This window comes from Caloenas nicobarica, chromosome 2 (genome assembly GCF_036013445.1).
Source record: "Caloenas nicobarica isolate bCalNic1 chromosome 2, bCalNic1.hap1, whole genome shotgun sequence".
Classification (NCBI taxonomy): domain Eukaryota; kingdom Metazoa; phylum Chordata; class Aves; order Columbiformes; family Columbidae; genus Caloenas; species Caloenas nicobarica.
This window is the reverse complement of record NC_088246.1, coordinates 151,638,801-151,666,674: the sequence shown is the minus strand read 5'-3', so window position 1 is coordinate 151,666,674 and position 27,874 is coordinate 151,638,801. Positions and strand designations below refer to the sequence as shown.

Below are 27,874 nucleotides of genomic sequence, written 5' to 3'. Positions count from 1 at the left end.
ACTGCTAGATGGCAAATTCTGTGTTTTAATGTTTCATCAAGCAAAATGACACAACCGTGCTGAGTGACTGACTTCCTTGGCTGTTCTGCCCTTCTGAAGGCCACATACTCACTGTGATTACTTGTAGGTTTTGGTACCATCCACTTTTTTTCTTGGGACAATATCATTTCAGTACCTGTTAGATGGTTCTGAATTGTTGACTTGTACTTGTAGTGTTGCTATCTATAACCTCAGAAGTGCTTGTCTTCATTTATTTCCTCCTTTCCAGGTGGGAACTGTATACCTGCAGGCCGGGCCTCCTCTAGTTCTGCATGAGCAGCTCTTCTTAAACTAACCAAGAATCAGTTTTCTCAAGAAAATTTTTTGTGTGTCATGCTGCCGGCAATACCGTTGCAGATGGTCTGGTGTACTCACTTCAGCACAGATGAGTCAAACAGCCCCTTCATACTGAATAAACTGATAAACATAATTGATCTCATCATGTTCAGTTTGTGGGCTTGAGTGACTCCAAAGGTTGATCCCTACATTCCGTCTTAAAACATCTCGAGTATGATGGAGGACTTGCCTAGCTCCTATTCTCAGGGCTATCTTTCACCCTGGCAGAAACCAGACCAGATGAAGACGGATTTGTGGGAACTTCTTTTTGGTATAGGTACCAGTAACGTTAGCACATCCTTTGAAAGTAGCCTCAAGAGGTTTCTGGGTGATGTTTTCTACTCACCTTTGGTAGTTGTCTCTGAGAACTTACTCAGGAGAGAACAAATGCATAAAGAGGAGACTGTGTTTTTCCCCTGCAAAGGGGAATTGCTTGATCGTCTCTTTTTGAGCAAATTCGAGCATGTTGTTCCTTTTGCTTTCATATTGTAAACCTACACATCCTGTCCTCATTCCTATAGCAAAGAAAGAGCTTTGCTCAGGAGTGCTGGCTTCTCTTCAGTGGTCTTTGTTTTCCCTCCTAGGAAACAGTTTGAATGTGTCAGAAGAGTCCCAGTTCCTCAGAACTGCATCTGGCCAAGAACCTGACCGAGTTGGTCTGTGGTATTTCTCTCATTAAAAGCCTGCTTCTTTCCCCCCCATAAAACAAAGTCATCTGTGAATAGTAACAAAGGATTAATTGTGGAGACTTGGGACTTGGCAGAAGTGCCTATAAATGGAGTGCTTTTTTGGAAGCTACATTGCCTGTCTTGCAGATCAAAAAATAAATGCAAAGTATTTCAATGTGTATCAGTGGAGTAATTCAGCTGATTGCCACTTCCCTTCCTCTTCTCTTTGTGGGGAGGGGTGCTCCGGAAATTGGAATTTTAATTGCTTGACCGTAGTATCTAATTAGTGGTGCACCAAAAGGGCACGGATCATTAATTAGTACTGAATATAAAGATCTCTGAGGTTGAGCTATAGCATCAAATGGATGAGTTGAGACAACTTTTGACTGAAATTGGTCTATCAGTAAATTGATTTATAATAATGAAACCATTAGAATTTCTTATCAGTCCTTGCATGTTGGTTTCTATGTTTGCAGAATACATTCTGGTGATCTTAAAGAATGTGGCATTTTTATATAAATAGATATTTAATATTTGTATATATATATATATTATACATATGTATATATTCTGAAGGCATATATATACATGCCTGTAGAATAGTTATCCATAACTCAGAGTTGTTATACAATGGCATGCCTTATTTAATTTTATTAAATGTTTTGGAGTTTTAATCCATTAGGTAGTTTCATTGGTAATATATAAAAACAGTGTTCTCTGCAGCCGCTTTCTTTTTCAGTCGGTACCTGGATTTGTGCTGCTGTATCCAAAGGGAAATCTAGCTCTTGAGTGTAATGGTCTGAGAACAGAATATTATCCACATTATTACTTTAACGTCCAATAGTCTGCATCATATTTTTTCTGGTTTTAAAACTTGATGATGGAAGTGAATTGTATAACTTCAGTTATACATTAACATTTCTGCATTCAAGATTCTCAGATAGTGCAGTTTGGAATAGGAATATGCCTATAAAATGTACTGGTAACAACTTGTTTTCTACTAGGTGGATCAAGAACTGGTTAATGGACAGACCGCAAAATGTAAACATGTGTGGGGTCACCATAAATTGCTGTGTGTGTAGCAGGGTTACTGATGCATTCGTATAAAACACGGTGTTCTGCAGTATTTGCATCTAACGTTTAGAGGTAAATAGGAAATGATTGCTGATAAAACTTATGAATTATCTGAACAGCATGTGCCTTATTTCAGCTAAATTCATAAACTGGACTTTGGTTATGGACAGGTAATTATGGATGTTGATGAGGCAAATGGAAAACACTGGCTCTGAAATTTAAATAAAACAAAAAATAATATAAATGGATCAAGTTCTGCCACCTGTTCCACTCCCATATTCCATTTGTGCATTTATATGTATCCATTTGGGGGCTTTTAAAATATGAAATTTGAATATGCAAGAGCCATAAAGTCTGGTTTGTAAAACCCAGCAGAATTCAGTGATGAATCTAGAGAGCTGTGCTTGTATTTTTTTTTTGAGAGAGAAAACGTATATTCATTTTATTTTTTTAAATTCTCCTGTAGAATTTTGTGGGAAGATGGTGTTCAGCAGTTTACTAGTATATTAATGGGTCTTTATTCATGTAAGTCTCTAGGGCTGAGCAACCATCTCCTGTTGAGAGTTAGTAGAAACTAGATGTCTGAGAGTTCAGAAGTTGGCAGAAGTTTTCATAGGGTGTTTTTCCTCAAGGTAATTTTCTTGGCTTTTGCTGTGTTTGAGCCTCAGTTTGTGGAAAGAGGGTCGTGTTTCTGCTCTCTCCTGCTCCCGCTTCCTCTTTTGCAGGAGTTTCTGAAAGAGTGCAGCTGCCTGTTGTGAATTCACCGGCGCGTCGCATGGAAACTTGGCCTCTTGGCACATGGAGGGGACGGCTCTTTTCTTCTGCCCTCTCTCTGGGGAATTAAGTTCACATTTTGTGTTCCTGCCTAGCTTTAGAGCCAAATTTTTCACTTCAGCTTCCTTCCTCCCCCTGCCCCTCTCTCCTTTCCTTAATTAAAATATGCTCAGGTTGAATGCATATAGCTGCAGCTGAAAATGGATGAATACAGCACAGAAGAAATAACTACACTGTTGAGACCTGGACCTTTATTTAGTATCACATTCGCTGGCATGTCAGTGTAATGGAATTTGAAAGCTGACTGGATTACTTTTTGCAACAGATTAACTGATAATCTCTAATTTTAAAGGGAACAAAATTTTCTTTGCAGTCAAACAGATTTTTACAGCTTCAGCTGTTCCTCCCATCTAAGTGAATGACAAAGTCATATTCATTCAGTTTAAACAGGAATAGATTCACCACATCTGTATGTGTTCAGTCTCTTTGTTTCCTGAAGGCTATGAGTAAATCCAAACTGAGATGCTGAGTGCTAAAACCAATATCTGTATGGCACTGGCTAAAACTGATCATTTTCAGCACCTTTGAAAATCAGGTAATTTCTGGAGTGCCCAGGGATGAGCACTCATTTTGAGAGTGAGGTGACACGAGTTTTTAGACGATGGACTCCAGGATCTACAAAAAGATCAAAAAATCAACCTCAACACCTTTTGCCTTAAATAGTTTCTGGAAGACCATTAGAATCTCATGCCAGCTCCTCCCTGAGCAGCAAAGAAAATAATTTCAAAAATTATTCGAAATAGTATGGGGCAAAGAAATCAAAACAGCAGTAGAACAGCATTTCTGATAAATCATGAATTATCCTTCTCAGAGACGAATATCCTGTAAAATACCTAAACACATCCTTAATACTGAGGTTAACAAATTTTTTAAAAGGAGAGCAAGCAATGTCAAAATTTGCTCTAAGGTGTTTTAGAGGAAAGACAGCAATAGATGCTCACAGACCCTGGACTCTAGTTTTGCACAGCTATCTCTCTTGGTAAAGCTGTTACAAAGTGCCTCGAAAATAGTGCTGCTGAAATCACCTACCTTATCTGTGGTTTTCACAGAGACACCATTGTTGTTCTCCTCTCCTCTGAATACTTCCCTTGCTTTGACTTTGAACTTAAAAATTTCAGTCTGCTTTCCATAATTTAACCTCCCTCACCACAATGCCCTTTTGCAATTTGCCCATCTTTTTGTTACTCAGTCATTCCCAGCCTCCTCAGCCAAGCTGACACGATGATCTGCACCGTTTCCTTGAAATCATCTCTCACAGCATTTTAATAACTTCCCTAAATAAGTTAATGGTGCTCCTGCCCTTTTGATTCATCTCGTTCCTGTTTGAGTCATGGGTACAATCAAGTGGCAGTAGCAAGTTAGGCAGCCACAGCTGTGTACATTGATGTATACATTTAATGAGACTGCTTAAATGTGAAGTCTTTTGTTGGTTGAGCTCTGTCAGGCGTGTGAAGGAGAAGGAGACTATGGCTGGCAGATTTGCCAAGCACATGAAAAGCAAAAGTGATATTGAAGTGCCAAAATAATTCAAAACCAGGGGAAATGTTGCAATATTTGCCTGCGTAAAGAGGAGAACATGAAGTATGAGTGTAAAAGAGATTGATTTTTGCATACATTAAGATTATTCGGGAATCCTACGTTCACTTTTCCTATCAATACTGGAAAAAAGCATTGGAAGAGGATGCAAAGAGATTTAATCTGACACCTCTACTCTCATGAAAAGCTCATGCTCAATTTTATTTCCCCATGAGAAGGCTGAGAGGTGAATTGGTTTTTGTTTACTCCATATATATGTACAAGTAGATCAGCTAAAACTGCCTCCCCGCAAGCAGAAATAGCTGTTGAGATCGGTGACGGGACACTGACAAGCGTGAACCAGAAGCAAGACGTGAGTTTGTAGCACTGGGAGTATCACTGGAACATTTTAGATAGCGGAAGAATAGATTCACTGTCACTTGGTTGAATGTCTTTCTCAAAAACTTCCCTATACCTCAGCCAGCCCACAGCTTCTGTACATAGGAGTCACTGCATGAAGACACACAGCCTGTTGAGCAGAGGTCGGATGGCTCTCCTGGCCTTACACCAGCCAGATGTTCTTATTTCTCCTATTCTGGTTTTTTCCCTCGTTTTACTCATTGCACCATACTGAGATGGGCTGCAATCAGATCTCCATCTTCTGTATTTGCACAGCTTCCAATGCTGTGATGCTGGACAAGTAGAAATAACAAACAGCACTGAGGGTTCAAAGAACTCACATGCAACTACTGAATATCCATTTATTTATTACTTTCTTTTTCTTTTTTTGTTTTTCTTTCTCCCTAGTGAAATACATGAGAGAAGCAACCCCCTATGTGAAGAAAGGCTCTCCTGTTTCAGAAATTGGGTGGGAGACGCCTCCCCCCGAATCTCCCCGCCTGGGCTGTGCCTCTGCCGACCCGCTGTCACAGCTTTCGCTCTCCATCCACAGAGACAAGAAGACGATACCCCTCAAGATGTGCTACGTGACACGCAACATGACAGTGTCAGACCCTGAAAACAGGTGAGCGAAGGATTTACCTGGGGCTGGGATTTTGCCTTTGTGTTGAATCATCATTGGCCTTTTCAGCATTGGGGCTGAGTGCCCAGCTGTGAGGGCATAGAGACCCCTCAGCTTTTGGGCTGTGCCAAAGAAATTCTTCAGTGCGGTGATCCATTGTTTTTATTAGAAACAGAATTGCAGGTATTTGTTTTTATCCTGAGTAAGCGTCTGCTTTTGAAGGAAAAGACACTGTACACACTAATTGGTTACATCTTCCAGGCTGGCTTAATCTAATTCCACTAAATTGCATTGTATTTCCTTTTTTAGTGAATATTATTTTAAGAATGGCCTGTTTTGTCCATTCAGTTCTGGGCATTGAAGTCAAGAATAGGAGAAAACTTCCACTTACAAGGCATTAATAGGGAATTTCTGTGACGACTTTTTTTTTTTTTCATAATGCTAAAAATAGGATGAGCTTTTACCAGCCCTTATTTATAACATATGTGGAACAGCTGCACCACACCAGCATGCTCTCTGATCCCTTCTCTAACAGCTGCTAATAAAAAAGGGACCAGTCAAGTCAGTAATACAGAATGATTCTTCCATCCAAATAATGGCCTTTTTGTTTTGCTGGGGAGTGCAGGCTTGCCCAGAAGCTGGTTGTAATGCCTTTGATTCTCAGCACTTACATATAAGCATAAATAAAAGTTACATTTTTCATTTGCAGATAAAGATAAGGAGAAGAGGGGAGAGCAGAAGGGGGTTTGGGGAGGATGGGTTCCCCTGTAGTCTCTTGCACTGCCATTCAGGAACTTTATCAGTATCTGTGTAATTTTCCTTCTTTCTTTTTATATTTGTCTGGCCTTCTTTAAAGTTTGTTTGGTTTTTGGTTTGGTTTGGGGTTTTTTTGTTCGTCTGTTTGTGTTTGGTTCTTTTGGTATGTGTTTTTTTTCCTCTATGCCTCATTGTTTAGTATTGCTTTACTTGGCTTCTGCTTTTCATCTCACCAAGCAGTTACCACCATAGTCAGTGATAAGTGACCACTACAGAAGAGCAATTGTAAAAGAGCAATTACCCTAGCAGTCTTTCTTAAGTTCAAATCAAGATGGTTATTGATATCTTCCACATTTTTTTCACGTAAATCTGTATAGTTTAAGATGTTGAGGTTTGATACCTGCATCACTAGCCTGAGATTTTGTCATTCTGTCTGCCATGGAGTAAATTTTTAAAACACCCATGCAGGTCACATTGTTTGAATTAGCACAACGTAAAGATGCTTTACACATGTTGGCTTCATTCTTGCAGCATTTTTCCTTTTTTTTTTCCTGACCGTATTGTGATTCTCAGCTTCTCTCGTGCTCCTGGTCCTCAGTTTTGTTGGAAGGCCTGATTCAGAGGGACACACACTCATTGCTCATGACACTTCTGCGACAGAGCTGACTTTTTCAAAGCGTGCTACAAATGTGTGTGTTCTTAGGTGTTACTAGGAAGTAATGTGTGGGAGAGTCATTTTGCTCATTATCATGGTTTTCATGTTGTGTTGCTGTCATTTCCTGTGGAAAGAGTGACTTCTGATTTTTACTGTAGTCCAAAACAGTGCAGTGTACAGGCTAAGCTGGATTTTTCCATCCAAGCACACAGTACCTCACCATTGTACTAACTGCAGTGTAATACCAGCATCCCGTCGATTCGCACCTTTGCCTATGTCAGGGATTTTTAACAATTCTCTACACTGGAACTGATATTTCCCGGTAGAAATGCTATTACAATGCAGTGACCCATTCCCACTGGAATATCTCCCACGATAGTAATCCGATTCCACAAAAATAATTTGATCTTCTTTCACAGCAGCGCCCAAACCATGTCCTTACATGCTTATGACACTTCTGTTTCACAACCCAGGGACCTGACACACACAGATCTTATAACTGATGGTGTCACTTTGCTGGATGGTTTTAGAAGAGCACTGCTGGCAGGCTGCCAGAGCAAATGCTGGCCATAAAAGGGCTCCTTTGGACTATAGCTGAGCTAATTTCCATCTAGGATCAAGCATGGGCATAGAAAGCCTGAGTTTTCCAGTGCAGATGTTTCTCCAGTACAGGCTGGAGGTCACATCATAGCAGGGTTGTGGGACCGGGCCAAACTGGTTTGATATTTAGTATGAGAAGATACCTATCTGAAAGGACCCAGAAGGAAAAACCTGCTTGTTGGCACTGAATCATCTCCAGATCTTACAAAGCTGGGGTGAAATGTGGGTTTAATAGGCGCAGAAGACCCATGGATTCCCACTAGAACTGATAGCCCTACATGGGATTTCTGCTTCTCCTTGAAGACTGGTCCCAGTTAAGAGATTCCTAATTTTCTCTCTGCTCTCAGATGGTTTGGTGAGTTTGTTATTTCAGAGCAGGAGTGAAGTTTGATGCTTTTAGAGCCAGCAGTTCTCAGATGTCTCCTTCACCTACCCTGCCTGTGGGATCACTCTGAAGGAGGTAGGGAATTGTCTTCTCTGTTGCCTGATTGAAAAAAGCTGTAAGATACCAAAGAGAAGATCCTTAATACAAACCAATGCAAAACTCAATGTGTAGGAAAAAAAAAATTAATAGTACAAACTTGGTAACAGGAGAAAAGATGCAGAGCATCTTAGTGGTATCTGTATCATTCTCCTCTAGACACAGGGGCCATCGTTATATTTTAGGCTGGAAGAAACTAGGTTAAAATAATTACTGCTTACATCTGTTGTTTGCCTGGTTTTTTACTGATAAGTGTCCTTGGTGGCAGCATTAAACGTTAATGTCAGGCGTCACAGAGGAGCATCCCCTCTCAACGAAGGGACGTGTGGGAATGGTCACAGCTAGTGATACCAATAAGCAGTAAATCTTGCTGCAGTCTAAAAATCTTCTCATCAATTTCTGGTGATGATATTAAGGAACACAAGGAGAAAAAAAAAGGGGGAAATAGGTCTTTCTGGCGAAATTTGTTCTGTGGTTGCTTTTGAAGTCTTGGGACATAATACAAAACACAGCATAGGAGACGTGACATTCCCTGGAGGAATGAGGCTGTTCTGCACAGACTGAAAAGGTTTTCTTGTCTGCTTTTGAAATCACCCTAAAATCCTGCTTGCACTTCATTCATTCCGCCAAACCCAGGACATGTGGGCCTGATCGTACCGGCACTTAGCGTGCACAGATGTCATTTTTCCAGCGGCAGGAGTCCAGAGCAATGTGACCCTTACAGGAAACTTCATCACGAATCCAGTCTTAAGGATCAAGTTACTCATTGGCAGGATTTGGCCCTCTGGTGGCAAAGGTTTTATTTGGTTTTGAAGCTGGGTAAAAGCAGCCAAGACAGATTTTCCAGCAGCATGGTGCAGGCTGCCAGCCGGCACCGCTGGAGCTGGGTCGGCCCTGCGTGGACACCAGCAATTCTGGGGAAATTCCTGGGGAGGTAGAAATCTTCCTTTCCTAATGGACACTACACTACAGATTTAGCAGGACTGGCCTCTGGTTTAGGACACTTGGGTCTTCTTCTTTTTTTTTTTTTTTTTCAGTTAGCACGTGTTGTAGGTGGGCAAAAGAAATAGAAAGGACTTATGTATGGAGAGGGGATAAAGCAAAGGCAAAGATACTATAAAGATACCAGTATAAAACAATCCTCCTCCACACCTCCTCAGGGAATTTGTGCCTTGCTCCTTGTGCTGCTATTGAGCTGCTCTCTGTAGACAAAATCTCTGTGAAATAGAGAGACCATACTTAATTCACATGTTGTTGTAGCTACAGCTTGAGATCCCTGGATGAAAGGCATATAGCACTTAATTATCATTATTGATACAGACATGTTTTACTGTTTGAATATCAATAAGTCCTTTGAAGAAGTCATTGAGCCTGCTAGAGTCAAAGTCCTGATTTATATCCAGAATTTTTGTTACTGTTGTTTTTTGGTTTGGTTTGGTTTTTTTTCCTGGTGGGCTGTGTTTATTATCTGTTTAGATTCCTTTTAAACTAAGGAAAAAAAATCAGCAATCTGACATTAAAGTAAAGCAACTTGAAAAGATGTAATTCAAATTCAGAAAAGAACAAAAATGATGGCGATCAGGGTAAAACTCTAGTTGACTCTCCTCTCACACTCCAACCACCCTGCTGTGCGAGGCTATCGCAGAGCGCAGGGTCTGTTATAGAAGGATGATCTGCCACTGTGAAGCCCTTTACATCCTTGCCCAAAAAACGTAGTGCGTTTAAGATCAAGGCAAATGTGAGTTTTTAACCCTAGCTCCCAACTATTTTACTGTTATGGATCAAAATCCTCCTTTTGAATAAAGTGGGATGCTTCTTGTCATGTTCTTGTTTGTTTATAGTAGTGTAACTGCTAATGTGCCCCCTAAATCTGCTCTTTACTGGAAAAGGTGAACAAGTAGGTGGCACTTGATTTATGTAACGTTCTCTCTTTTTAAACTGAGAGAAGTTAGGTGATTTAGCTAAAAAGGCATTTACAGCATCCCCTTCGATACCTTGAGGGTAGGAGAAGGAAGAAGTTGGGGTGTGGGCAGGGGGGGGATGAGGAGTGGAGTGGTGGGATGGCTGAAGGGCCAGGCAGTGGGGAAAGCCTCCTTGATACATTAACATGTCCTCTCGAAGAGCTGCATGGCTGTGGAACCCCCCATGGTGGCTGGGGTCAATGCATTCAGGGCTGTCAGATGCGAGACCCGTAAGGTTGGATTTATTCTCTTATGTTGGAAATTTGTGGCAAGTCATTAACTGCTAGAATTAATAATTGTTTCAGGCTGGGCTGTCTGATGGTCCTCTATTATCTACATCATCTGCTTTTGAGGCAGCTCTGTGATCACTGGTGCATTTTGGAAGCTGCAATCATCTCTCTTGCTAAGGGGGAGTTTTCTAACGCTGTAGAAGCTGAAGCTCTGAAACCTTTAGGCAGAAAGGGTGAAAAATTTATTTTGCAATTTTCATTATTAGGTATAGTTATTCTCAATTATTTGTGAAACTCCCCGCCAGCCAAACAGGTCATCAGGTTTGCTCTGGGTCATATGAACTTATCTCTTCAGTTTCTTCTCAGCCTTCTTGGAAGGCCACTGAGATCAGACACCTCTGTAGGACTGTCCCTTCTGTAGAGAGGAACATTTTGGTCTCTTTTGAGTCAAATCATCAGCTACACTTCTTGGAAGAAAAAAAAAGAAGACAAAAACACCAAACAACCCAAAGGCCATTTTCTGCAGAACGATCTCAAGGGTATTCATTTACACAAACACATCAACAAACTAGGTTGAACTTTGGATGTTCATTTACTTTTATTTACTTCAGGCTTAATTTTTGTTCTTTTAAGCCATGTTACAATAGCTTTTTAATGTCTTAAGGACCTGCTGTAGTTTCTGGTCAACAGTTTGAGAAGTGAGTTGGTGGGGGAATGTGCCAGGGTTTGGGGACACAGTGGAAACCCCTGAGCTTTCCTGTGGGATGTTTGAGATACCAGTGTACAACTGGATAGTTACGGCATGTTGTGACTGACCTTCAGTCTGTGCAGGTCCTGGTGAATCTGGGATAGGTCATATCTCATTTTCTTGAAAAACAAGGTACATCTTTCCCCTGCCATAATGACATGGGGCTTTCTTCCCTCCCCATCCTCCTGGGCCAGGCAGGCGAGCTCCTTGCGTCCTTCCCATATCCAGCACAAATTGAATAGGAATGGGCAAAGCTCCTGCATGTGTTGTTCAAAAAGAAGTCTCTGTGCATGCATGCAGCTTTGTGCATGCAAATAAAACTTCATGTATGTGCGCGTATCTATGTGTGAACAGGACCAAATGTGACCTGACAGGAATAAACCGTGTCACAGTGCGTGGGTGGCAAGGAAGGATGTGCGTGGTGTGGAGGTGGCAGTAAGCAAGGCTGGCAGAATGCTTTCAGCTGGATTTTTGATTAACAAACTTTTAACCAAAGCCTTTCTTTTCTGTGAAAATATTTAAATAAGGAGTTAATGGAGAAAAAGAAGGTATGGTGGTGGGGTTTCGTGTCATATTTTGTTTGGGTTTGTTGGGGGGTTTTTTCAGCTACTGCTGAAACCAGCTTCGACTGTAGAGGATTGAGCTGAGGAACAGAAATAAGAGCAAAAGAATTGGAAATTAATCAGGGGAGGGGGAACAAGAAGAAAGTTCCTTGAGACATGCATAGAGGGAAGGGGGAAGAACAAATTAAGAAAAACTGATGGAGGGAGAAGGCAACCAACCAGGCAAAGTGAAGAACCAAGAGAGTGAAAACTGCAGCAGATTTTACTTAGTGAACGATTTGCAAAAAAGGGAAAAGTCAAAGCACTGAAGAGGTGGAGAAAGAGGAGTGCTCCAGGAAACGTCTCAGATTAAAGGGAAAGTAGGAACAGTGTGAGCGCTGCAGGGCAGGACAGAGGAGGGCAAACAGTTAATCACGTTTTATGTGTATCTGTATGTAAAGGTATGTAAGTGCTGACATCCAGGCTGCTGCTAAATAATGTTGGAGAGCAATGCTAACGCCCCTGAGATCTGCCAAACAAAGAAAGTTGATATGCAAAGTTTCAGTTTCCTGCCATGCTCGTTGTCCCCGCATTATTTGTGTTATGGTGTGGAGCCAGTGACAACCTCCAGACCCTTTTTCCTGCCTGGCTGTTGTCCTCTGCTCAGGCCTGGGCTCTCCCTCCCTTATCAGCGGGTCTGCAAATTGGATTTCAGTCTTACAGCTCTGATCTGGCCTGACCTGCTGTTAATCAACCAGCAGGATTTTCAGCTGGTGTATTCAAAGCTGCTACCTCCTGCACCTTGTGTAGTCACTCGTAGGGCAGCAAATTGCAAATTACAGCCCCAGCGTGAGCCTCGGGTGTTGGGCTGCCAACGTAAGTGCCGCAGCTCAGTGTTGGTAGGTGCTGAGGCTGGGCTTTAGTGCTTTAGTTATACGTGCAGGCATTGCTATTTTAATACTCTGTGGTCACTTTTAGCTTTCACATGCGTTTCTGCTGATGGAAATTCCTGTTTTCCTGCAGTAGGAATCAGGGAGACTTATGCTGAAGTTGTTACTTCTTCTCATCACTTGCATACAGCTTTTCCATCGATCTCTGAGTCTATTCAATGGCAAGATGCATTTACTGCCAGCAGTGAAAGTGCCGGGAGGTGAGCCATGCCCGCTGTCCCTGAAGAGGCTGGCAGCGTCCCCAAGAGGCTGGCTCCCAGGTGGTGCCCTCTCCTCAGTGCTTAGAGGCCAATAATTGATCCAGAGGGAATTTGTGGTTTTGTTGTTATGGTTGTTGAACAGTCCAGCTTCTGGTTTGCTTCACTTGGCAACTAAGCTGTGATACCTGGGATTTCTTGATTATGGAAGACAAAAGGTAGGTGTATAAAATAATGAGACATTGAGACATATCCTACTAGATGAGGTGGACCTGCTGTTTGTCTCTTCCATGGAGAATTTCTCCTGTGACAATTCATCCAGAAGACAGAGCCGATCTATCAGCAGCCCTGCTCATTTGTCCCATTTCCCTCTAAGATTTCATCCGTGCTTGTGGATCATGTCCCCTTCTTTCTCCTGGGTCTTACTACAGCACTGCCTAACAGCAACAGTGGTGTTCCTTCTCAGAAGACATCTAATTCTTCTCCAAGCCCATGATCTCTTCTTTATGCAGCAGCATCCAATCCTCATCTCAATTCCAAGGGGTCATTTACCACTATTACCAGCTACGGTCAGGTGCCCTTTGCTTAGCCCAGATGCATCTCCAGCTGCAGAATGTTTGCTTTGCTGCAGAAGGTGTTTTGAGGTTGGCTGTGGCTTTGCTAGAGGTGCACCTTTTGTGGCCGAACCATTTTTTTTTCCTAGCATTAATACACTTTCCCCCTTGCTGTGAAAGTGTTGCTTCAGAGAGCTGTGGTCAATGTATTGACTACACCAATCACAACATCTTCTGGTCTTAAAGTTTCAGGCAGCATCTTTGAAAGGTTAGATCAAATTCCCACCATGCCTCTGATTTTTTTTTTTTTCCAAGTAACTGACCCCACTGCTCCTTGAAACAGCGCTTTTGCCATTGTTTGGTGCTGAATCCACTGTGAAGAAGGCTGGACTCTGTATTCCTGCATTACCAATATTCAGCACCATTACAACCAGAATATAGAAGAAAAAAACAAGAAAGAAAAAGATGAGGTCTTTTGGGCAATGTGGGGAAAGATTTCTGCTCCTTAACATCCGTAGACATTTAAAAACTATTAAATGATTTTTTTGTTGTTCCGGGTAGAGACAGCAGCATGCGATGTGCTCTGCAGATTAGTCGGCATTGGCACACAGTGGTGTGAGCAAGTCTGTTGCATGTTGCAGAACCAAATCCTTTCCTTATGTGCATGCGGCACAACTCCACTGATATCCCTTTTATTAAAGCCCAGCTGGCAGCAAATAGAAATGAAATCAACTGTGGCAGCTCATTAGTAATATGTACACCCTCTCCTTGGACATCAGTCTAGTCCAGCTCCCAAGAAATGAGTATCTACATTGTTTTTACCACTGTAAGTTGAAGGTCAGCAAGTAACTGTCGATACAGTGGGTACCCTTGTCACAGTGAGGGGACCAAGAGACTTTCACATAGAAAAATTCCACTTGATTACCAAATAGCGCTTGCTTGGTAAAATTGCTTTCACATCCATTTAGGTGCATCAAATGAAGACACTTCTTCATTGTATGCTGGGGAATTCATTGCAAGCCTAACAGTCTCTCTATGGAATGTTTTCATTATAGAGTAAACTCAAAGCTTCCATTACTTAATTGTAATGTATTTTATTCCTAGTTCATCTCCTGGTGCTGCATGTAGAATTGAAAAAGAATCTTAACAGGGTTTTTACTTATTTTATAAAAAAACCCTACAACTATTTAAATATGGTCTCTGTGTTTCTCTAAATCCTTCCCTTATGCTGCAAAGGCTCCTGTGTTTGTACAGTCAGAAATCAACAAAATTACTTACTGTGGTTTCATGTGCAAACAGTGATGGAGGAGATGGAGTGAGCAGTTTGGCTGTCACCCCCTTTTTAAGTTTGCAGAGTCAGTGGCAGAGTGTTTTATTCCTGGCTATGGTGGTGCAAAATCAAAGTAGCATGATGGACTCAAATAACTCTGGCTCCAGCTTATCATTAACTTCAAGGGATTTACTCCACACTTTAATCAGTCACCGAATAAATAATCTGACCCAGGAAAAGGCACAAGGTGTAAATCAGTGCCTGATCTGGTCCTGAGCCAATTCTGGTGGGAGAAGTGCTTTCAAGAGACTTGATAAAAGGTATTACTTAGATAATGAACACTCCTACAGAAAGAGGCGAATGAGTATGGCCTATCAAAAATTTGCTTTCAGCTTCTTCTAATCCTCTGTAAAGTAAAAGCTCTGGATGACGCAGTGAGGAAGGGAGTTTTGGCCTCTTACGTGCAAGGTTACAGCATTTGGAGGCATTGGGTTTTGTGTCACCCCCCATGTTCTGCGGGTGGAGAAGGGGATGCTGGAAACACTCCTCAGCTCAGTGGGACTCTTTGAGAAGGAGAGAGAAAATTACTCTTCTATTATAAGGTTTGCCAAATGATCTCTGAGAAAATGTGATATCATTCATATGCATTGCCAAGCTGGAGAGATGCTGCGCATCTTGGCAGTCATCTAGAGCTAACATATAATTCCTTTGGGTTGGTATGGGCTTTATCAGAAACAGCTCCATATGCAGTATTTACATAACTGTGGTGGAGTGTGAGAATAAACACAGCTGTGGCATTGCCCTAAATATTTCAGTTCAGTGGGGAATTAAGGGAACTTTATCACTGAACTGCAGATAAACAGAAGTCAGTAAGCGGTGGTCAGTTTAGCCAAGGAACGAATCAAAGCTACAATGGCTGGACTGCTGGAAACATGTAAGTGCTTTAGTGCTGGAGTTTACTAAGGTCACTGCTATTTTTTTGCTTTTTAAAAAAACATGGAAATGCCATCAGTCAGCTGTTATACAAGAAGTATCATCTGAAAGGACTGGTGAATCAAAGCAGTGTAGGCTGAACAGCAGAGGAGGGAAGACTTTATAGGAACGTAGCACTTCCCGCATCTGGTTGCGGTTGGGGCCCATGGGTTTCTGGAAAGATTTTTAGTTTCTGCTAGTTTCTCCATCCCAAGTGACTGCAGAGACAGGAGCCCTGGATCTTCAGCAGAAATCTGTAAGCCTGGTTTCTAAAAGATAGATTTAGACTTTTGTCCTTAAGGTATGAATAAAAAAGGTACCCTTCCTAGCAGCTTGCACAGGAACCACGCTTGCAAATGTATTCCATGGGCTGGACCAGTGCCGTGGATAAAAGGATTCAGTTTCAGGGCTGCAGATGCAGCATTTATTCCTGTTTTGAACTCACTTTTGAGAAGTATACCATATATTGTCCAATCCTTCTGTGACTCAGCTCAATGAATGAGGTAGACTTTCTGCAGTTGTTAGCGTGTCACCATCAAACTTTGGGGGCTGACAAGCAGTCCCCAAAATAGCCCCATTAGAAGGCACCAAGGGATGATATTTTGAGAGTATTTTTGCAAGCATGGCTCAGTATGTGTGTGTGCATATGTATGCTAGAATGTATACATTGATGTCACAGTAGAATGTGTATATATTGAAATAGGCATAGTTTAGAATCCCTCACACAGAATTGGAAAGAGCTGTCTAAATGTTCATTATTTTAGGGGACAGAACTCTTATAGAAATACTTCAATAGCCACCATCAAGGGAAATACAATTCAATGAAGGCCTAAGTAGCAAAATACTCATTTGTATGTCATCTGCTTGCTTTACTTAAGAATTTATTTAAGCATTTAAGAATTGGAGGGAAGCAAGTTGCCATTTGGAAGCTCTTTCACTTCTAGATAATTTATTTTTAAACCAGAGCCTGCTACAACTCCAACTTTAAAAGAAATGACACAAGTTTGCTGCTGTTCCTTTGCAACTGAAAAAGCAGCACATTCTTCTCTATCTTTATAGTCCTTGTTCAACACTTCGTTCACTGCATGATATGCAGCAGCTTTGGAGGTGGAAGTTCCCTTATAGAAACCACAGGCTTTGTAAAGAGCATTGTTTCACACAATCCATACCATGCATCAACATTTTTCAAAACCAGCATAATACTGCTGTGCTGAACAAATAATTTTTATCTTTTAAAAAAGTATTAAAATGAGAGGTAGAGTGCAGAAAATCCTGAGTGCTGCTCCTGGCGTGTTCCCTGCCTTGTCTGGGTTATGCACCTTCCCATTTTTTGGTGGTGAAGTGGGGATGCTCTCACTGACCTCATTTGTAAAATGCTGTGAGGTCTCCTGCCAAGAAGTGCTCTGTAAGTAATAAGCAATGATTCACCGATTACTACAATGTACTTTGAAAATCCAAGTCTGTATAGTTTGTTTCCATTGACAGCTGCCTGCAAGAACAAGTTCAAACTCAAGTTCATAAGGCAGTGGGAGAGCAGTGTTTCTGATAGAAAGCCAGACCAGGGTGTAGTAAGTAGAAAGAATAGACTATTTGAGTTGGAAGGGACCTACAACAATCATCTAGTCCAACTGCCTGACCAATTCAGAGCTGACCAAAAGTTAAAGCTTGTTATTAAGGGCATTGTCCAAATGCCTCTTAAACACCGATGGGCATAGGGCATCGATCAGCTCTCTAAGAAGCCTGTTCCAGTGTTTGACCACTGTCTTGGTAAAGAAATGCTTCCTAATGTCCAGTTTGAACCTCTCCTGGTGCAGCTTTGAATCATTCCTATGTGTCCTATCACTGGATACCAGGGAGAAGAGCTCAGCTCCTCCCTCTCCATGTCCCCTCCTCAGGAAGCTGTAGAGAGCAATACGGTGACCCCTCAGCCTTCTTTTCTCCAAACTAGAAAAGCCCAAAGTCCTCACATGACATTGCTTCCAGCCCTATCACCAGCTTTGTTGCCCTCCTCTGGGCACATTCAAGGACCTTCACATCCTTCTTGAATGGTGATGCCCAAAACTGCATACAGTGCTCAAGGTGAAGCTGCACCAACACTGAATACAGTGGGAATACAGACATGCATGATCTTAATGATCACCAGACACAAATGGCTAAATTATAAATGTTGGGGAGACCGCTTTTCTTATTCACAAGATCTTCATCATCTATAATAACGAGGAGTTTTCGGTACCTGAGACTGAATCCTTGGTGCATCCTGGAGTGGCTAAATAAGAGCTTTTATTTTCAGACAGTGCTGAGCTCCAGCAGCTATACTGAGGAAACATGCATTATTGTGTTTGCTCAGTGCTTTCTGAAAAATCAACCCACTTTTTAAGCTATCCAAACTGTGATTTAGGACCCTGAACAGTTCAGCTGCTGAGTTTGGAAAATCATGACCTTTTCTATCTTTAGAGCAGTGTCTACGTGGAGACCTCCCCTTCCCAAAGTGGACAAACATGAGACCAGCGGTTCTTGCTCTCCCAGCCCCAGAGAGCTGTGCAGATCAAGTCACCCTCTGTTCTGGATTCTGCTCTGGTTTAACCAATTAATTAAAATATTTTAATTGTTAGTTAAGCTCCAAATTGCAGGATTTTTTAATTGCATAACAAATATTTGTAATACAGTGCTGTCTTGAACCTCAACCTGAATAAATTCCACTGAACTAATTACTTTTCTGCTACAGAAAGGAGTCGTTGTGTGTCCCAGAGATCAGGCAGCAATACACAGAACAGAACTACGTGCTTAGGCTCAGATCCCACATCAAATTTGTGTGGGTAATGTTCAGGGGCAATCACTGTACGTGTCTAATGAAAAAGCACAAATGTGATATGGAGTTGAGTGATGTGCAATGACCAGAGCTTGGTTTTATAATCACTAGATAACAATAAACCAGACTATTACTTAGTGGTTATTTAACAACTGTTCAAGTAAAAGTGGCCCACAAAGCTATAAAGAGCACACAAAGCCCCACTAATAACTTCACTGAGAACAGAGCTGAAATAGCTGCAGCTGCCTCTCAAAACATTTTTGTTGTTGTTCGCAAAGGTGTTGGCACAGGTCCCATAATGGTGACAGACAGGATTCATTTTCCTGAAAGCTGTGTTCATCTGTGCTTTTCAAACCACTGTGGCGGGGTAGAAACCCACAGGATGGTCTAGCAAGCATGTATTTTCGGAAAAAAAAATAAAATCTCTATCCACATAGGTTTGGAAAACTGTGACAGATGCCTGCCAGCAGCAATCATACAGCTGTGGTTAGCACTTTCTTGCTGCCGCTGTTAGCAGGATCTAACTGGAGCACTGAGCATATTGGTAACTCTTGGAGAACACCAGTTATGCTGGGCTTCTGGTTGATGCTTAGTGGTGCCACTGAAAACACGATGCAGTCCTAAGAAAACTCCTCCATTTGGGTTGAGAGTGGTTTTCATTTAGCTCTGTATGTGTAAAATAAGCCCATTGAGAAACTCCAGGCGTGCCGTGATGTCCAACTAAAGAAGGCAGCAGCTTATCCCCAGCTTCTCTGCAGTCATCTCCCATGCAGCTCTGGGTGGTTTCCATGTTGGAGAATGTTAATGGGTGAATGCTCTTCTTGCCTTTACATGTGGAACTCCTGTTGACATGCTAGATGTGGGGTTGCATCCTCAAGGATTTTACTGTCATGCCAGTACAGATGTGGCTGCAGTTAAGATGACCCTACCCTATTCAAGTGTTGTAAAGGTAAGTTTTTAGTGATAGGTCTTGATGTTAGTATCCTTTTTAACTCATTGCTAACACTAAGCAAGGTAATACATTTAGCCGCCTAACGCTACCTGAGTGAACATAATGCTTTTTCCCCCCCATTTTTCTAGACTTATTGAAGTTCATTCACCTGATGCCAAGCACACCGTGGTGCTCAGGAGTAAGGATTCAGCTACAGCCCAGGCCTGGTTCAATGCCATCCACTCCAGTGTCAATGAGCTCATCCCCAGGGTGATTGCAGAGGTCAGAGACCAGCTGGGTAAAACAGGGATTGCTGGAAGTCGAGAGATTAGGCATCTAGGCTGGCTTGCAGAAAAGGTAACAAAAATATTCTTATTTTCATTTCTAAGCTCTCTTTTTCTCACTCGCTCTTTGCTCCTGAATTCAGCCTTGCCTGGAAGTGGAGAGGCTAAATGAGGTTCTGAGTTTTGATTTAGGTTTCTATTAAGCCTTTCTTTTCTTAATGTGCCAATTTTTGTGCTTTTTAAAAAAACAAACAAACAAATCTAAAGGTTCCCTGAGTCTTCACTTCTGTATGCCAATTAACAAAGACTTTTCCATCAAGAGTCTCATGATCTGTCACACTCTGTGGCATGGGACATGAGTCACAAAAACTGACACCAGCCTTGAGCTCCCGGTCGTGTATAGGAGATGTCACCTTCTGACTCCCAGCCTGGGAAGTAACCAGTTTCTTGGTCCATGGTCCACCACTCTGCTGTGCCGGGCTGCAGGAGCTGGGTATGATCTGGAGCATGTGATGGTATCCACACTGCATCTGGGAGCTTCTTCCTTAATTGTAACCTTGCATTTGAGGTAATCTTCATAGAACGGCGAGCTTGCAATTGCAACTCTTACCCCATGTCTTGCACAGTTTCAGTCTCAAAATATTTTATACCACAAAGGAAAGATGGTGTTCAGTTTGAAAGTAATTTGAGATCTGTTGACCTGTAGAAAGCCAACTCATGAATGTACAGGGAGGCTGTCAGTATGAGATGGTCTGGTTTTAAATCGGTACTCTCAGAATTTGTTCTAGGCATTTAACAACTGATAAGTGTGGATTTTCTACAGTAACAGTGTTAGGATTGTGCCTAGAAATACCTCCCATCCAGGTAGTGCCTGGGCAGCCATTCAGAGCACGTCTGCCTCTCCACCTGGGGTGTGTGGAAAAATGGCCACTGTGTACACACTGCCCTTTCAACCTGTAGAGCTAGCACAGGTGTGGAAAGTTAACTGCAATTGGCCTGAAAAAATAGCGTACATTTTAGGTCTACCTGGAAATTTGCAGATAAGGGAAATAAGGGAGCCACAGCTGTGGGTGCCATATTTCAATCTAGTGTGATTTAAGAAGGCACACCATTGATTTCTAGCAAAACGTGGGTCAGTCCACACCACTTGTGGCGAGTCAAAGATTGCAAAACCTTGCAGGCAGATTTTGTGTGTTTTCCTGTCCCTCCCTCCAAGCTTGCAGAGCAGGGAGGACAGCACAACTCTGGGGCTTAGTGCTGTAGAAAACGTAAAAATTTTGGGTAATTATTTGGGGTTAAAACACCGAAGCATTGGTAAGTAAATTTTAACAGTATTAAACTGTACAGCCATGTGGTCTTTAATTTCATTTTCCCTTTTGTGTTCATTTCTATAAGAGGCTTTTACGATTGCAAAATATGCTCCTCTGAAAGGGTAACTGCTCTGTAGCAGATCATATAGACCTTATATATATTATATAAAATATTCACAGGTCATTTTAAGCAGACACATGACATGCCTCTGGTTTCTGAATTTCCTTTCCTTACGGTTAATACACAATATCCTGTTCATGCACTTCTTTCTCCTCTTTTGTTTCCTTACGGACTGAGATCTTATTTCACGTTACTCATTATGGACTGGTTCAAGGTCCTGCTGAATTTAGTGGTGAAACTTGTGTTGCCTTTAATAGGGCCAGGCTGTGGCTCTGTGGACGTTCCAGTGTATTTACAGTGGCTGTCATCAAGAATTAGCCTTGAGAGATTTGCTGTGACATCGTTATCCAAAAGTCAACATGTTTTTTTCATTAAACTAACCATCCAGAGCAGTGCAATAGTAATGGAGTGAGGTCAAAAGTTACCAGCTTCTTCTCATGTTGGAAATCTGTTGAAAAGCAGAGAAAATCACTACGTATGGTAAAAAGTGATGTGAAATTGCTTTTATTTTGTTACTGGACTGTGGGCTGTAAAGCCTGGGTGAAAGAAAGATAACCCAAAGCATGGGAGAGGAAGGTATATATACTGTGCATGTATAATATATGCAAACTGTATATACACTGTTTCAGAGGAGGTGTTCAAGGCACCTACGTGAGGTACTGACCACAGATTTTCTAGATGCTCCTCATGCAAAGCCTGGGTTTGCCACTGGGGAGACATTAAATTCCACAGTAATTTTTGGAAACATACTGGGAATACCAGCTCTCTTCTTCTAGGGTGAACTTCCCTACCACATCCACTGATGGTTGGATTCTAAACGTTAGCGTTTAGAAAGGGACCTCATTATTAGTAGCCAGAAAATAAAACATGTGCCTTGTATTCTACCTAATATTATCTTTTTTTTTTTTTCTCTGTGGTATTTTGTGGCATATGTTGCTATTTTCCTATATACTGCAGTGGGAAGAAATCTGGATTCCGTGTTGAAAAGCATCTTAGACTGTAACTTTAAAAACAGCTTTTATGGCATTGCGTTATGCTACTTACATAGCATATCCTTACAGTCAATTCTCAGTAAAATGGAACAAGGCTAAGTGAGATGAATTCCTCTGCTTGTTTGGGGAATGCAAAATGTAATCCCATAGAAGTGTCACTGTAATTTGCTGTGATTACTCTCTGCTTTCATTAAGCTATTTCCTGGCTTGACATTTTTTATATATCTCTGCTCTAAACTTAGCTCTAAACTTCAACCTTTATGGTACTACAAAAATAGATTAATTAGCGGAGCCTCCCTCAGGTGGGTAACATTAAAATAAATAGTAGGTTATCTAAGGTACTATGCAATCTCATGCTAACAGGATTCTTCCACCTCCACTGAACTTCCCTGTGAAGACAGCCCTGAATTTGTGGTCTCCAGCACGAAACATCCATCAGGTCCCTGGCTGTGCCCTGGGGTGGGCAGTGAAGGGCCTTCAGCATGTAAAGCAAAGAGCTCTGCATCACCTTAAGAAAACAATCACTCACTGTGGCATTATTATACGTAAGGAGAAAAACAGCCAGAAGCAATCATTAGAGATGCCATAATTCCTCTTTTATTAAGGCACTAACCTTGTCCTGACCTTGACCTTATGGCAAGAGTTTCTGAAGCTGGCCAAGGATTAGGGAGTTGTATTAGTCACCAGCGTCCTAAGACTTTCCTGTAACTAAGAGAAAAGCCAAGTACTGGTTTGTAATGAGGTGTGTGCACTCCCCATCACCTTTTCTTTCTTTTATTTATCTTTTCACTTCACTGAGACCTGTGGGATTAACAAGCGTGCTAAACTGGCGGGAACAGCTACATGTGGATTTTAATCTTTCCAGGTCTTTCCTTTTTTTAATGTTCCCTGTAAAGACACTTTTAGTGACCAAAGACATAAAAAGAAGTTAGTAATGTCATTGTGACTGAGGAGCTTTTCCATATGCGTGTTAATTGCTCCTCTTCTTTCCAGGAATCCTTTCAACCCTTGTAGAAATGTGTTTTCCACCTCTCTTTTTCCCCGCTTCTTTATAGTTCTGCACATCCTGTGGCTTACAGAGGAGCTGAAACAGGCATCGCTGCTTTTCTCCTCACACTCATCCACTTACTGTTGAGTTCCTTTGTGAGGAGCAAATTTGTCTCTTGCACTGGAGAGAGCTGAAATGCTGAGGAAACAGTAGTTGGTTTTATCGGTTTGTAACTTCTGTTCCAATAGATCAAGATATCATTGCCAAAAGCTTTATCTACACTTTTGCCTTTTTAATGCAAACACAAAAAGGTGTTCTGGCAGAAGTGGTTTTGCAAAGGCAGCCTCCGCCAATTCAGCAGTCAGCCACACGAGCAAAAGTATGACTGGTTTGGGGTGAACAGAAGCTGGAGCCAGGGGCCAGGCTTGTAGCTGGGTCAGATTAAATAAAACCACCTAAATGAAACCCCAAGCTCTGTGTCTTTCCCTGTCCTCACTGTGCCAATGACACTTTAAATGTAGGCTTGGAGCAAAGAAAAAGCGCTTCTGCAGCCAGATACTGTTCTGCTTTCTGGATGTCAAATGTCTTACAGGCACTGGGCTACTTAAAATGATCTCAAAGCTCCTTTGAGAAACTTAAAAATAGGAGTTGCTACAAGTTGTCTTTTATAACGTTAATATTTGAAGCTGCAGAAGTGCCTCTCTGGGCTTTTCACACTAGATCTCAACCCAGCACTTGATTCCTGCTCACGTTGCTCTGCCTGCGCGGGGCACAAATCCGGAGCAGACATCAGATGGGAGAAAACACCTGACATCGGAGGGGAAATAACCAAAGCGGCATGGTGAATTGGGGTTGTTTCTCAGCTCCTGACACTATCTCCAAATGAAAAGTGTGTTAATATATTACAGGCTGTTCAGTCTCCTCAAACCCTAGATAACCATATCATTGTATTAGAGCTGAAGTGCGAGGCATGTCACAGCAGAGTGATCTTCTTCCGTATCGAGCTGTATATTGCAGTATTATATTTATCTTCCTGCTCTTGCTCTAATTCAGAGGAGGGAGTGATAACAGAAAGATTGTGAGCTGTGCAAGCTGTCCAAACAAGATTTAGGCAAATGACATAACAGTGTATTTGAGGTTGGTTTTTGGTTTTGTTTTTCTTTTTCTTTTTTTCCCCAGTATGAAATTAAAGCATTTCTGATTTACCTTTTCCTTTGGAAGTACGTTCACTGGTTAGCAAAACCAGTAGACAGCAACAGAGCCACATTGTTAGTCTCATCGCAAATAAATGAGTTTTCAAAGAAGAGGAGAGAAGCTTCAGTCTCAAAATTTTGTGTAATTTCCAGGTTGTAAAGTTGAGCTTAAAATGTCTTTGCATGAGAAAACCACCAGCCCATCATGTAGTTAAAACAATTTGCTTTTATTTAACATTGTGAATATCTGATTTTAACCACTTGCTGCTAGGCAGCGTTTTAAAAGCCCTGGCATGTCCGTGTCCTTGGTTGGGGCTGTCACCGTCCCCCTTAGCTCTCCCGGCTCTCCCGTCATGGTGGTGGCAGTGCTTTTCTGAGCCTGAGCCAGATCAGATAGTGACGCTGGTAGAAATCTCATTACTTTCAGCGGGGTAGCGTTAGTTTTCTGCAGGATTTATGACAAATTGAAATCCCAGTGCAGGAGAAGTGGTGATGGCCTGCGCAGAGGGGCAGGGGCTGGGAAACGCGGCGGCCTGGTGAGGCCTGTCAGGCTGCACCGGCTGCACCAGCGGCGTGTTCAGGAAAAAAAAGTCAGGTCGTACTAATCCCAGGCCTGTGTTCTGGCCCTGGAAAGTACCTGTGTGTGTTTTGGCTGTATCTGCAGCGAATTTTGGCTTGTGCTATGTCTTAACTCCCAGTGCAAATAAATAACCTCTTAGAAACATGGGCATTTGCTAAGAAAACTATTACACAAATGCCTAATTTCTTTGCAATGAAATTACATTCCTATAGTGTGGTGTCCTTTGCAATTTCTAGTCTCTACAGGGTTGTCGTTTTGGGGTTTTTTTTAGTCTCTGTTTTCTTTACTTATTATCTAGGCATGTTTGGAAATACTACCCATCTATAATTTTGAGGAAGAAGAGCAAGGGAATTTGGTCCTGGCCTCCTGTTCTGACTGGTTAGAGAAGGACCCAGTTTCTCATATTGATAATATACAGCTGGTTGTAATCTTAAAATTGATCTGACCTTTTAGAGATTATACGTACCTCAAACCAGAAAATCTTCTGTGTGTCCTAAATTAGAAATTGTACTTTTAAGTCCCAGCTAATTACTTTCTGTGGAGTGCTTACATCCAGATGAAGAGTCCTGCTTTTGCCCTGTGTCACTTAACCTTGCAGCTTATTAATTCCGGAACTTATTTGTTTGCTTTGTAAAACACCACAACAGAGCATTTAATTACATTAGCAGTCTTCATTATCTGGGATAACGGTCAGCCTGTTCTTAGGAAAGACGTAAACCTGAAATAGCATGAGGAGTAATTTCCTCTTCCAGAATCAGCAAGGTTCCTCCACAGGCCACTTTTATCAGCAGTAACATTGTTCTCTTCTTGCTTTAGGTGCCTTCAGTAAATGGATATATTAAGGAAAACTTGGGCTGAAAACAGGCATTTCATTCACCGTATTGTTCTAAAGGCTTTGCCAGTCTTTATCCGTAACACACGTGCTGTTTGTTCCCGTGCCAATGAGAGCCGAACAAATGATAAATCTAAGTCAGGCAGAAGTGGTCAGTGCAAGAGGATTGGAAAGAGCAGGAAGTGTAAATAAATAATGAAAAATTATAGGAATATGATGGTAAATGCATGAAGGACCTCAGCTTGAAAGTCTGTATTTCTGCAGTACAGTTGGGTTGTTGTAGTAAAGGAAACCCCCCCCCACCAGATAATTACAGAGCATGATTAAATAGTGAGTGAGCACCATTGTGCCTACGGCAGCCTTCAGGTGCTAAACTATTCTTGCAGAAATTGAGCTGAAGTATAAACTGGGGCCCTGTAGCTCCCCTCAACCTTCCCACAAGAGCTGCATTAGTTCTGGCCAGATCCCAGCAGAAGTGATCACACCCTGTCTGCCCTCCCTCTGCCTCAGTTTTTATCTACCTGTCCTAAAAACTGGCTTAAATTTTTCCATAAAACACAGCATATTGCTATCGCTGTTCCTATGAACCCCGGGAACAATGAGAAAGTTCTTTTTTAATGTCATCCCATCACGGAGTTTTATTTAACTTCTCCCTTCCTGCATCAGGAGGGATTGTGAGCCCGAAGATGTGACTCCTGCTCTGGCAGCTGTGCCTGTGTGGACAGAGGGGGACACGGACCACAGGTGGGTTCCATGTGGTGGCCGTGGCTCTGCTGCAAGGGAGATCTCTGCAGATGTCCTGCTGACAAACCCAGGGCAGGGTTTGAGAAGGGAAATGATGGGCTGTAGCCTGGAAGGAAGAGAGGATGCTGAAAGGAAACGGGGGGGGTTTCTCTGCCTCCCTGGAGTGTGGGAGCTGTTCCTCTCGGTTCCTCCAACATGATGGGGTGGTGGCTGTGGGAGCACGTCCCAGCATGGTCCTGAGCACTGGCCACTTTGCACAGCATGGCTTCCACGGCATGGATGCTTAACTCTTTCTTCTACGTAACCCAAACCTGAACTGCTGCTTGGCTGGGCTGGATGTTGCTGGACAAGGGACTTTCTAGATTTTGGTAGATGAGGGATTTTCTTCCTCGATATTGCTAAATTTTCAGGTTGTTTGGCTTCTGCATCTTTCACCTTGGCAGCTGCAGTTAGATCTGTCCATAAGGCTCCACCTCCCCTTGCATACATGCCAGGTCAGCTCATCTTTTGGAGCTTCGTGGGTTTGAAAGCCCTTGTTTGAACGTATTTGCAGTCAAGTTCAGTTGAAAAAAAGAAAAAAAACACACAGAGGAAAGATATAGGTACGATGTGAAGGAAGGCTTTGATCCTCTTCCTTCAGAAGCAGGTGAAAGGCCTCCTTTTTTCTCAGTCTCTGACAGTAAATAGTGGAAGAAAGACAATGAAGGAATTGTGGACAGTGATGCTCCTTGGTTTTTAAATGCAATTTAAATGCAACAGAGCCTCTCCTTAATAAAAGTGTTGCATTAGGAAGCAGAGACCTCTCGTGAACCATATCGAGCCCTGCTGTCAGTGGGGAGCACAGGGTGCCCTTCTCAGCTATTTTAAGCACTGAAAGGCCAACACAACTGGTCTCTCTCTACCTCGTTGTGTTTCTGCCTCCTTCTGCTGGTCCAAGTGGGACATCAGCAGTGGTGGGGTTGAACAAGGGAGGGCCTGTGCTTGCCCAGCTGTGGAGCGAAGGGTGGGAGAAAGCAGACCAGCACGTTGGCTGGAGAAGGTGTGGAGCTCATTCCGGGCATTCGGAGATGCTCTGGAGTGGTGTGTGTGTTATCCAGGATGGGAAGGCTGGTATTACGACAATGCCTTGCTCTCAGCTAAAACAAAGAGCAAGGCAAATGCAAACTAAGCAGTAGGAAAGCCCTGAGCATCTCCTCCATCAACCTCACTGACCCGAGCAGTATTGCGGACACCCAGCTCACCTTCCAGCCCCTGGATCCCACTTCAGTTGTACAGGACAAACAGGTCCTGTTCTTACAACCCCAGAGCTGAGTATGCATCGCTGCGATGTGATGGGTGTTGAGACAGACAGTGTTTTGCAACAGCTATGCCCTTGCACTGTGTCTGTTTGCTCTTTCGTCTGCATTTTTCTGCTTATTGACTGCCTGTGAGAAGTTTGAAAGGGAAGAAATTTCCAACCTTAGAATATCACAGATTTTCCAAACATTAAGTTCTTGTTGAACTGCGTTTTCTTTGCGCAACGTCACCTTGTTCTCATTTGCTGGGTTTGCCTCCCGAAGTTAAAAATCACCTTCAGGGGAATGGAGGGGCCCATTAGGGACGCATTGACCTTCAGGCTCTGCCCAGTATGAATTCCTCTCACCCCAGTCATCAGGGTTTTTTTTTTCTAGCACAACAATACTCACAT

The 27,874-nt window shown here is 42.3% G+C and overlaps 1 protein-coding gene across 1 annotated transcript in view; it reads left to right on the top strand.

The window, feature by feature from the left end:
- The window catches only part of SNTB1 (syntrophin beta 1), a 115,356-nt gene that overhangs the window by 53,740 nt on the left and 33,742 nt on the right, over positions 1–27,874 (top strand). The window contains exons 2-3 of the mRNA XM_065629815.1: positions 5,274–5,490; positions 19,293–19,500. Of these exons, the coding sequence (XP_065485887.1) occupies positions 5,274–5,490; positions 19,293–19,500 (425 nt within the window). The remainder of the gene's footprint in view (positions 1–5,273; positions 5,491–19,292; positions 19,501–27,874) is intronic.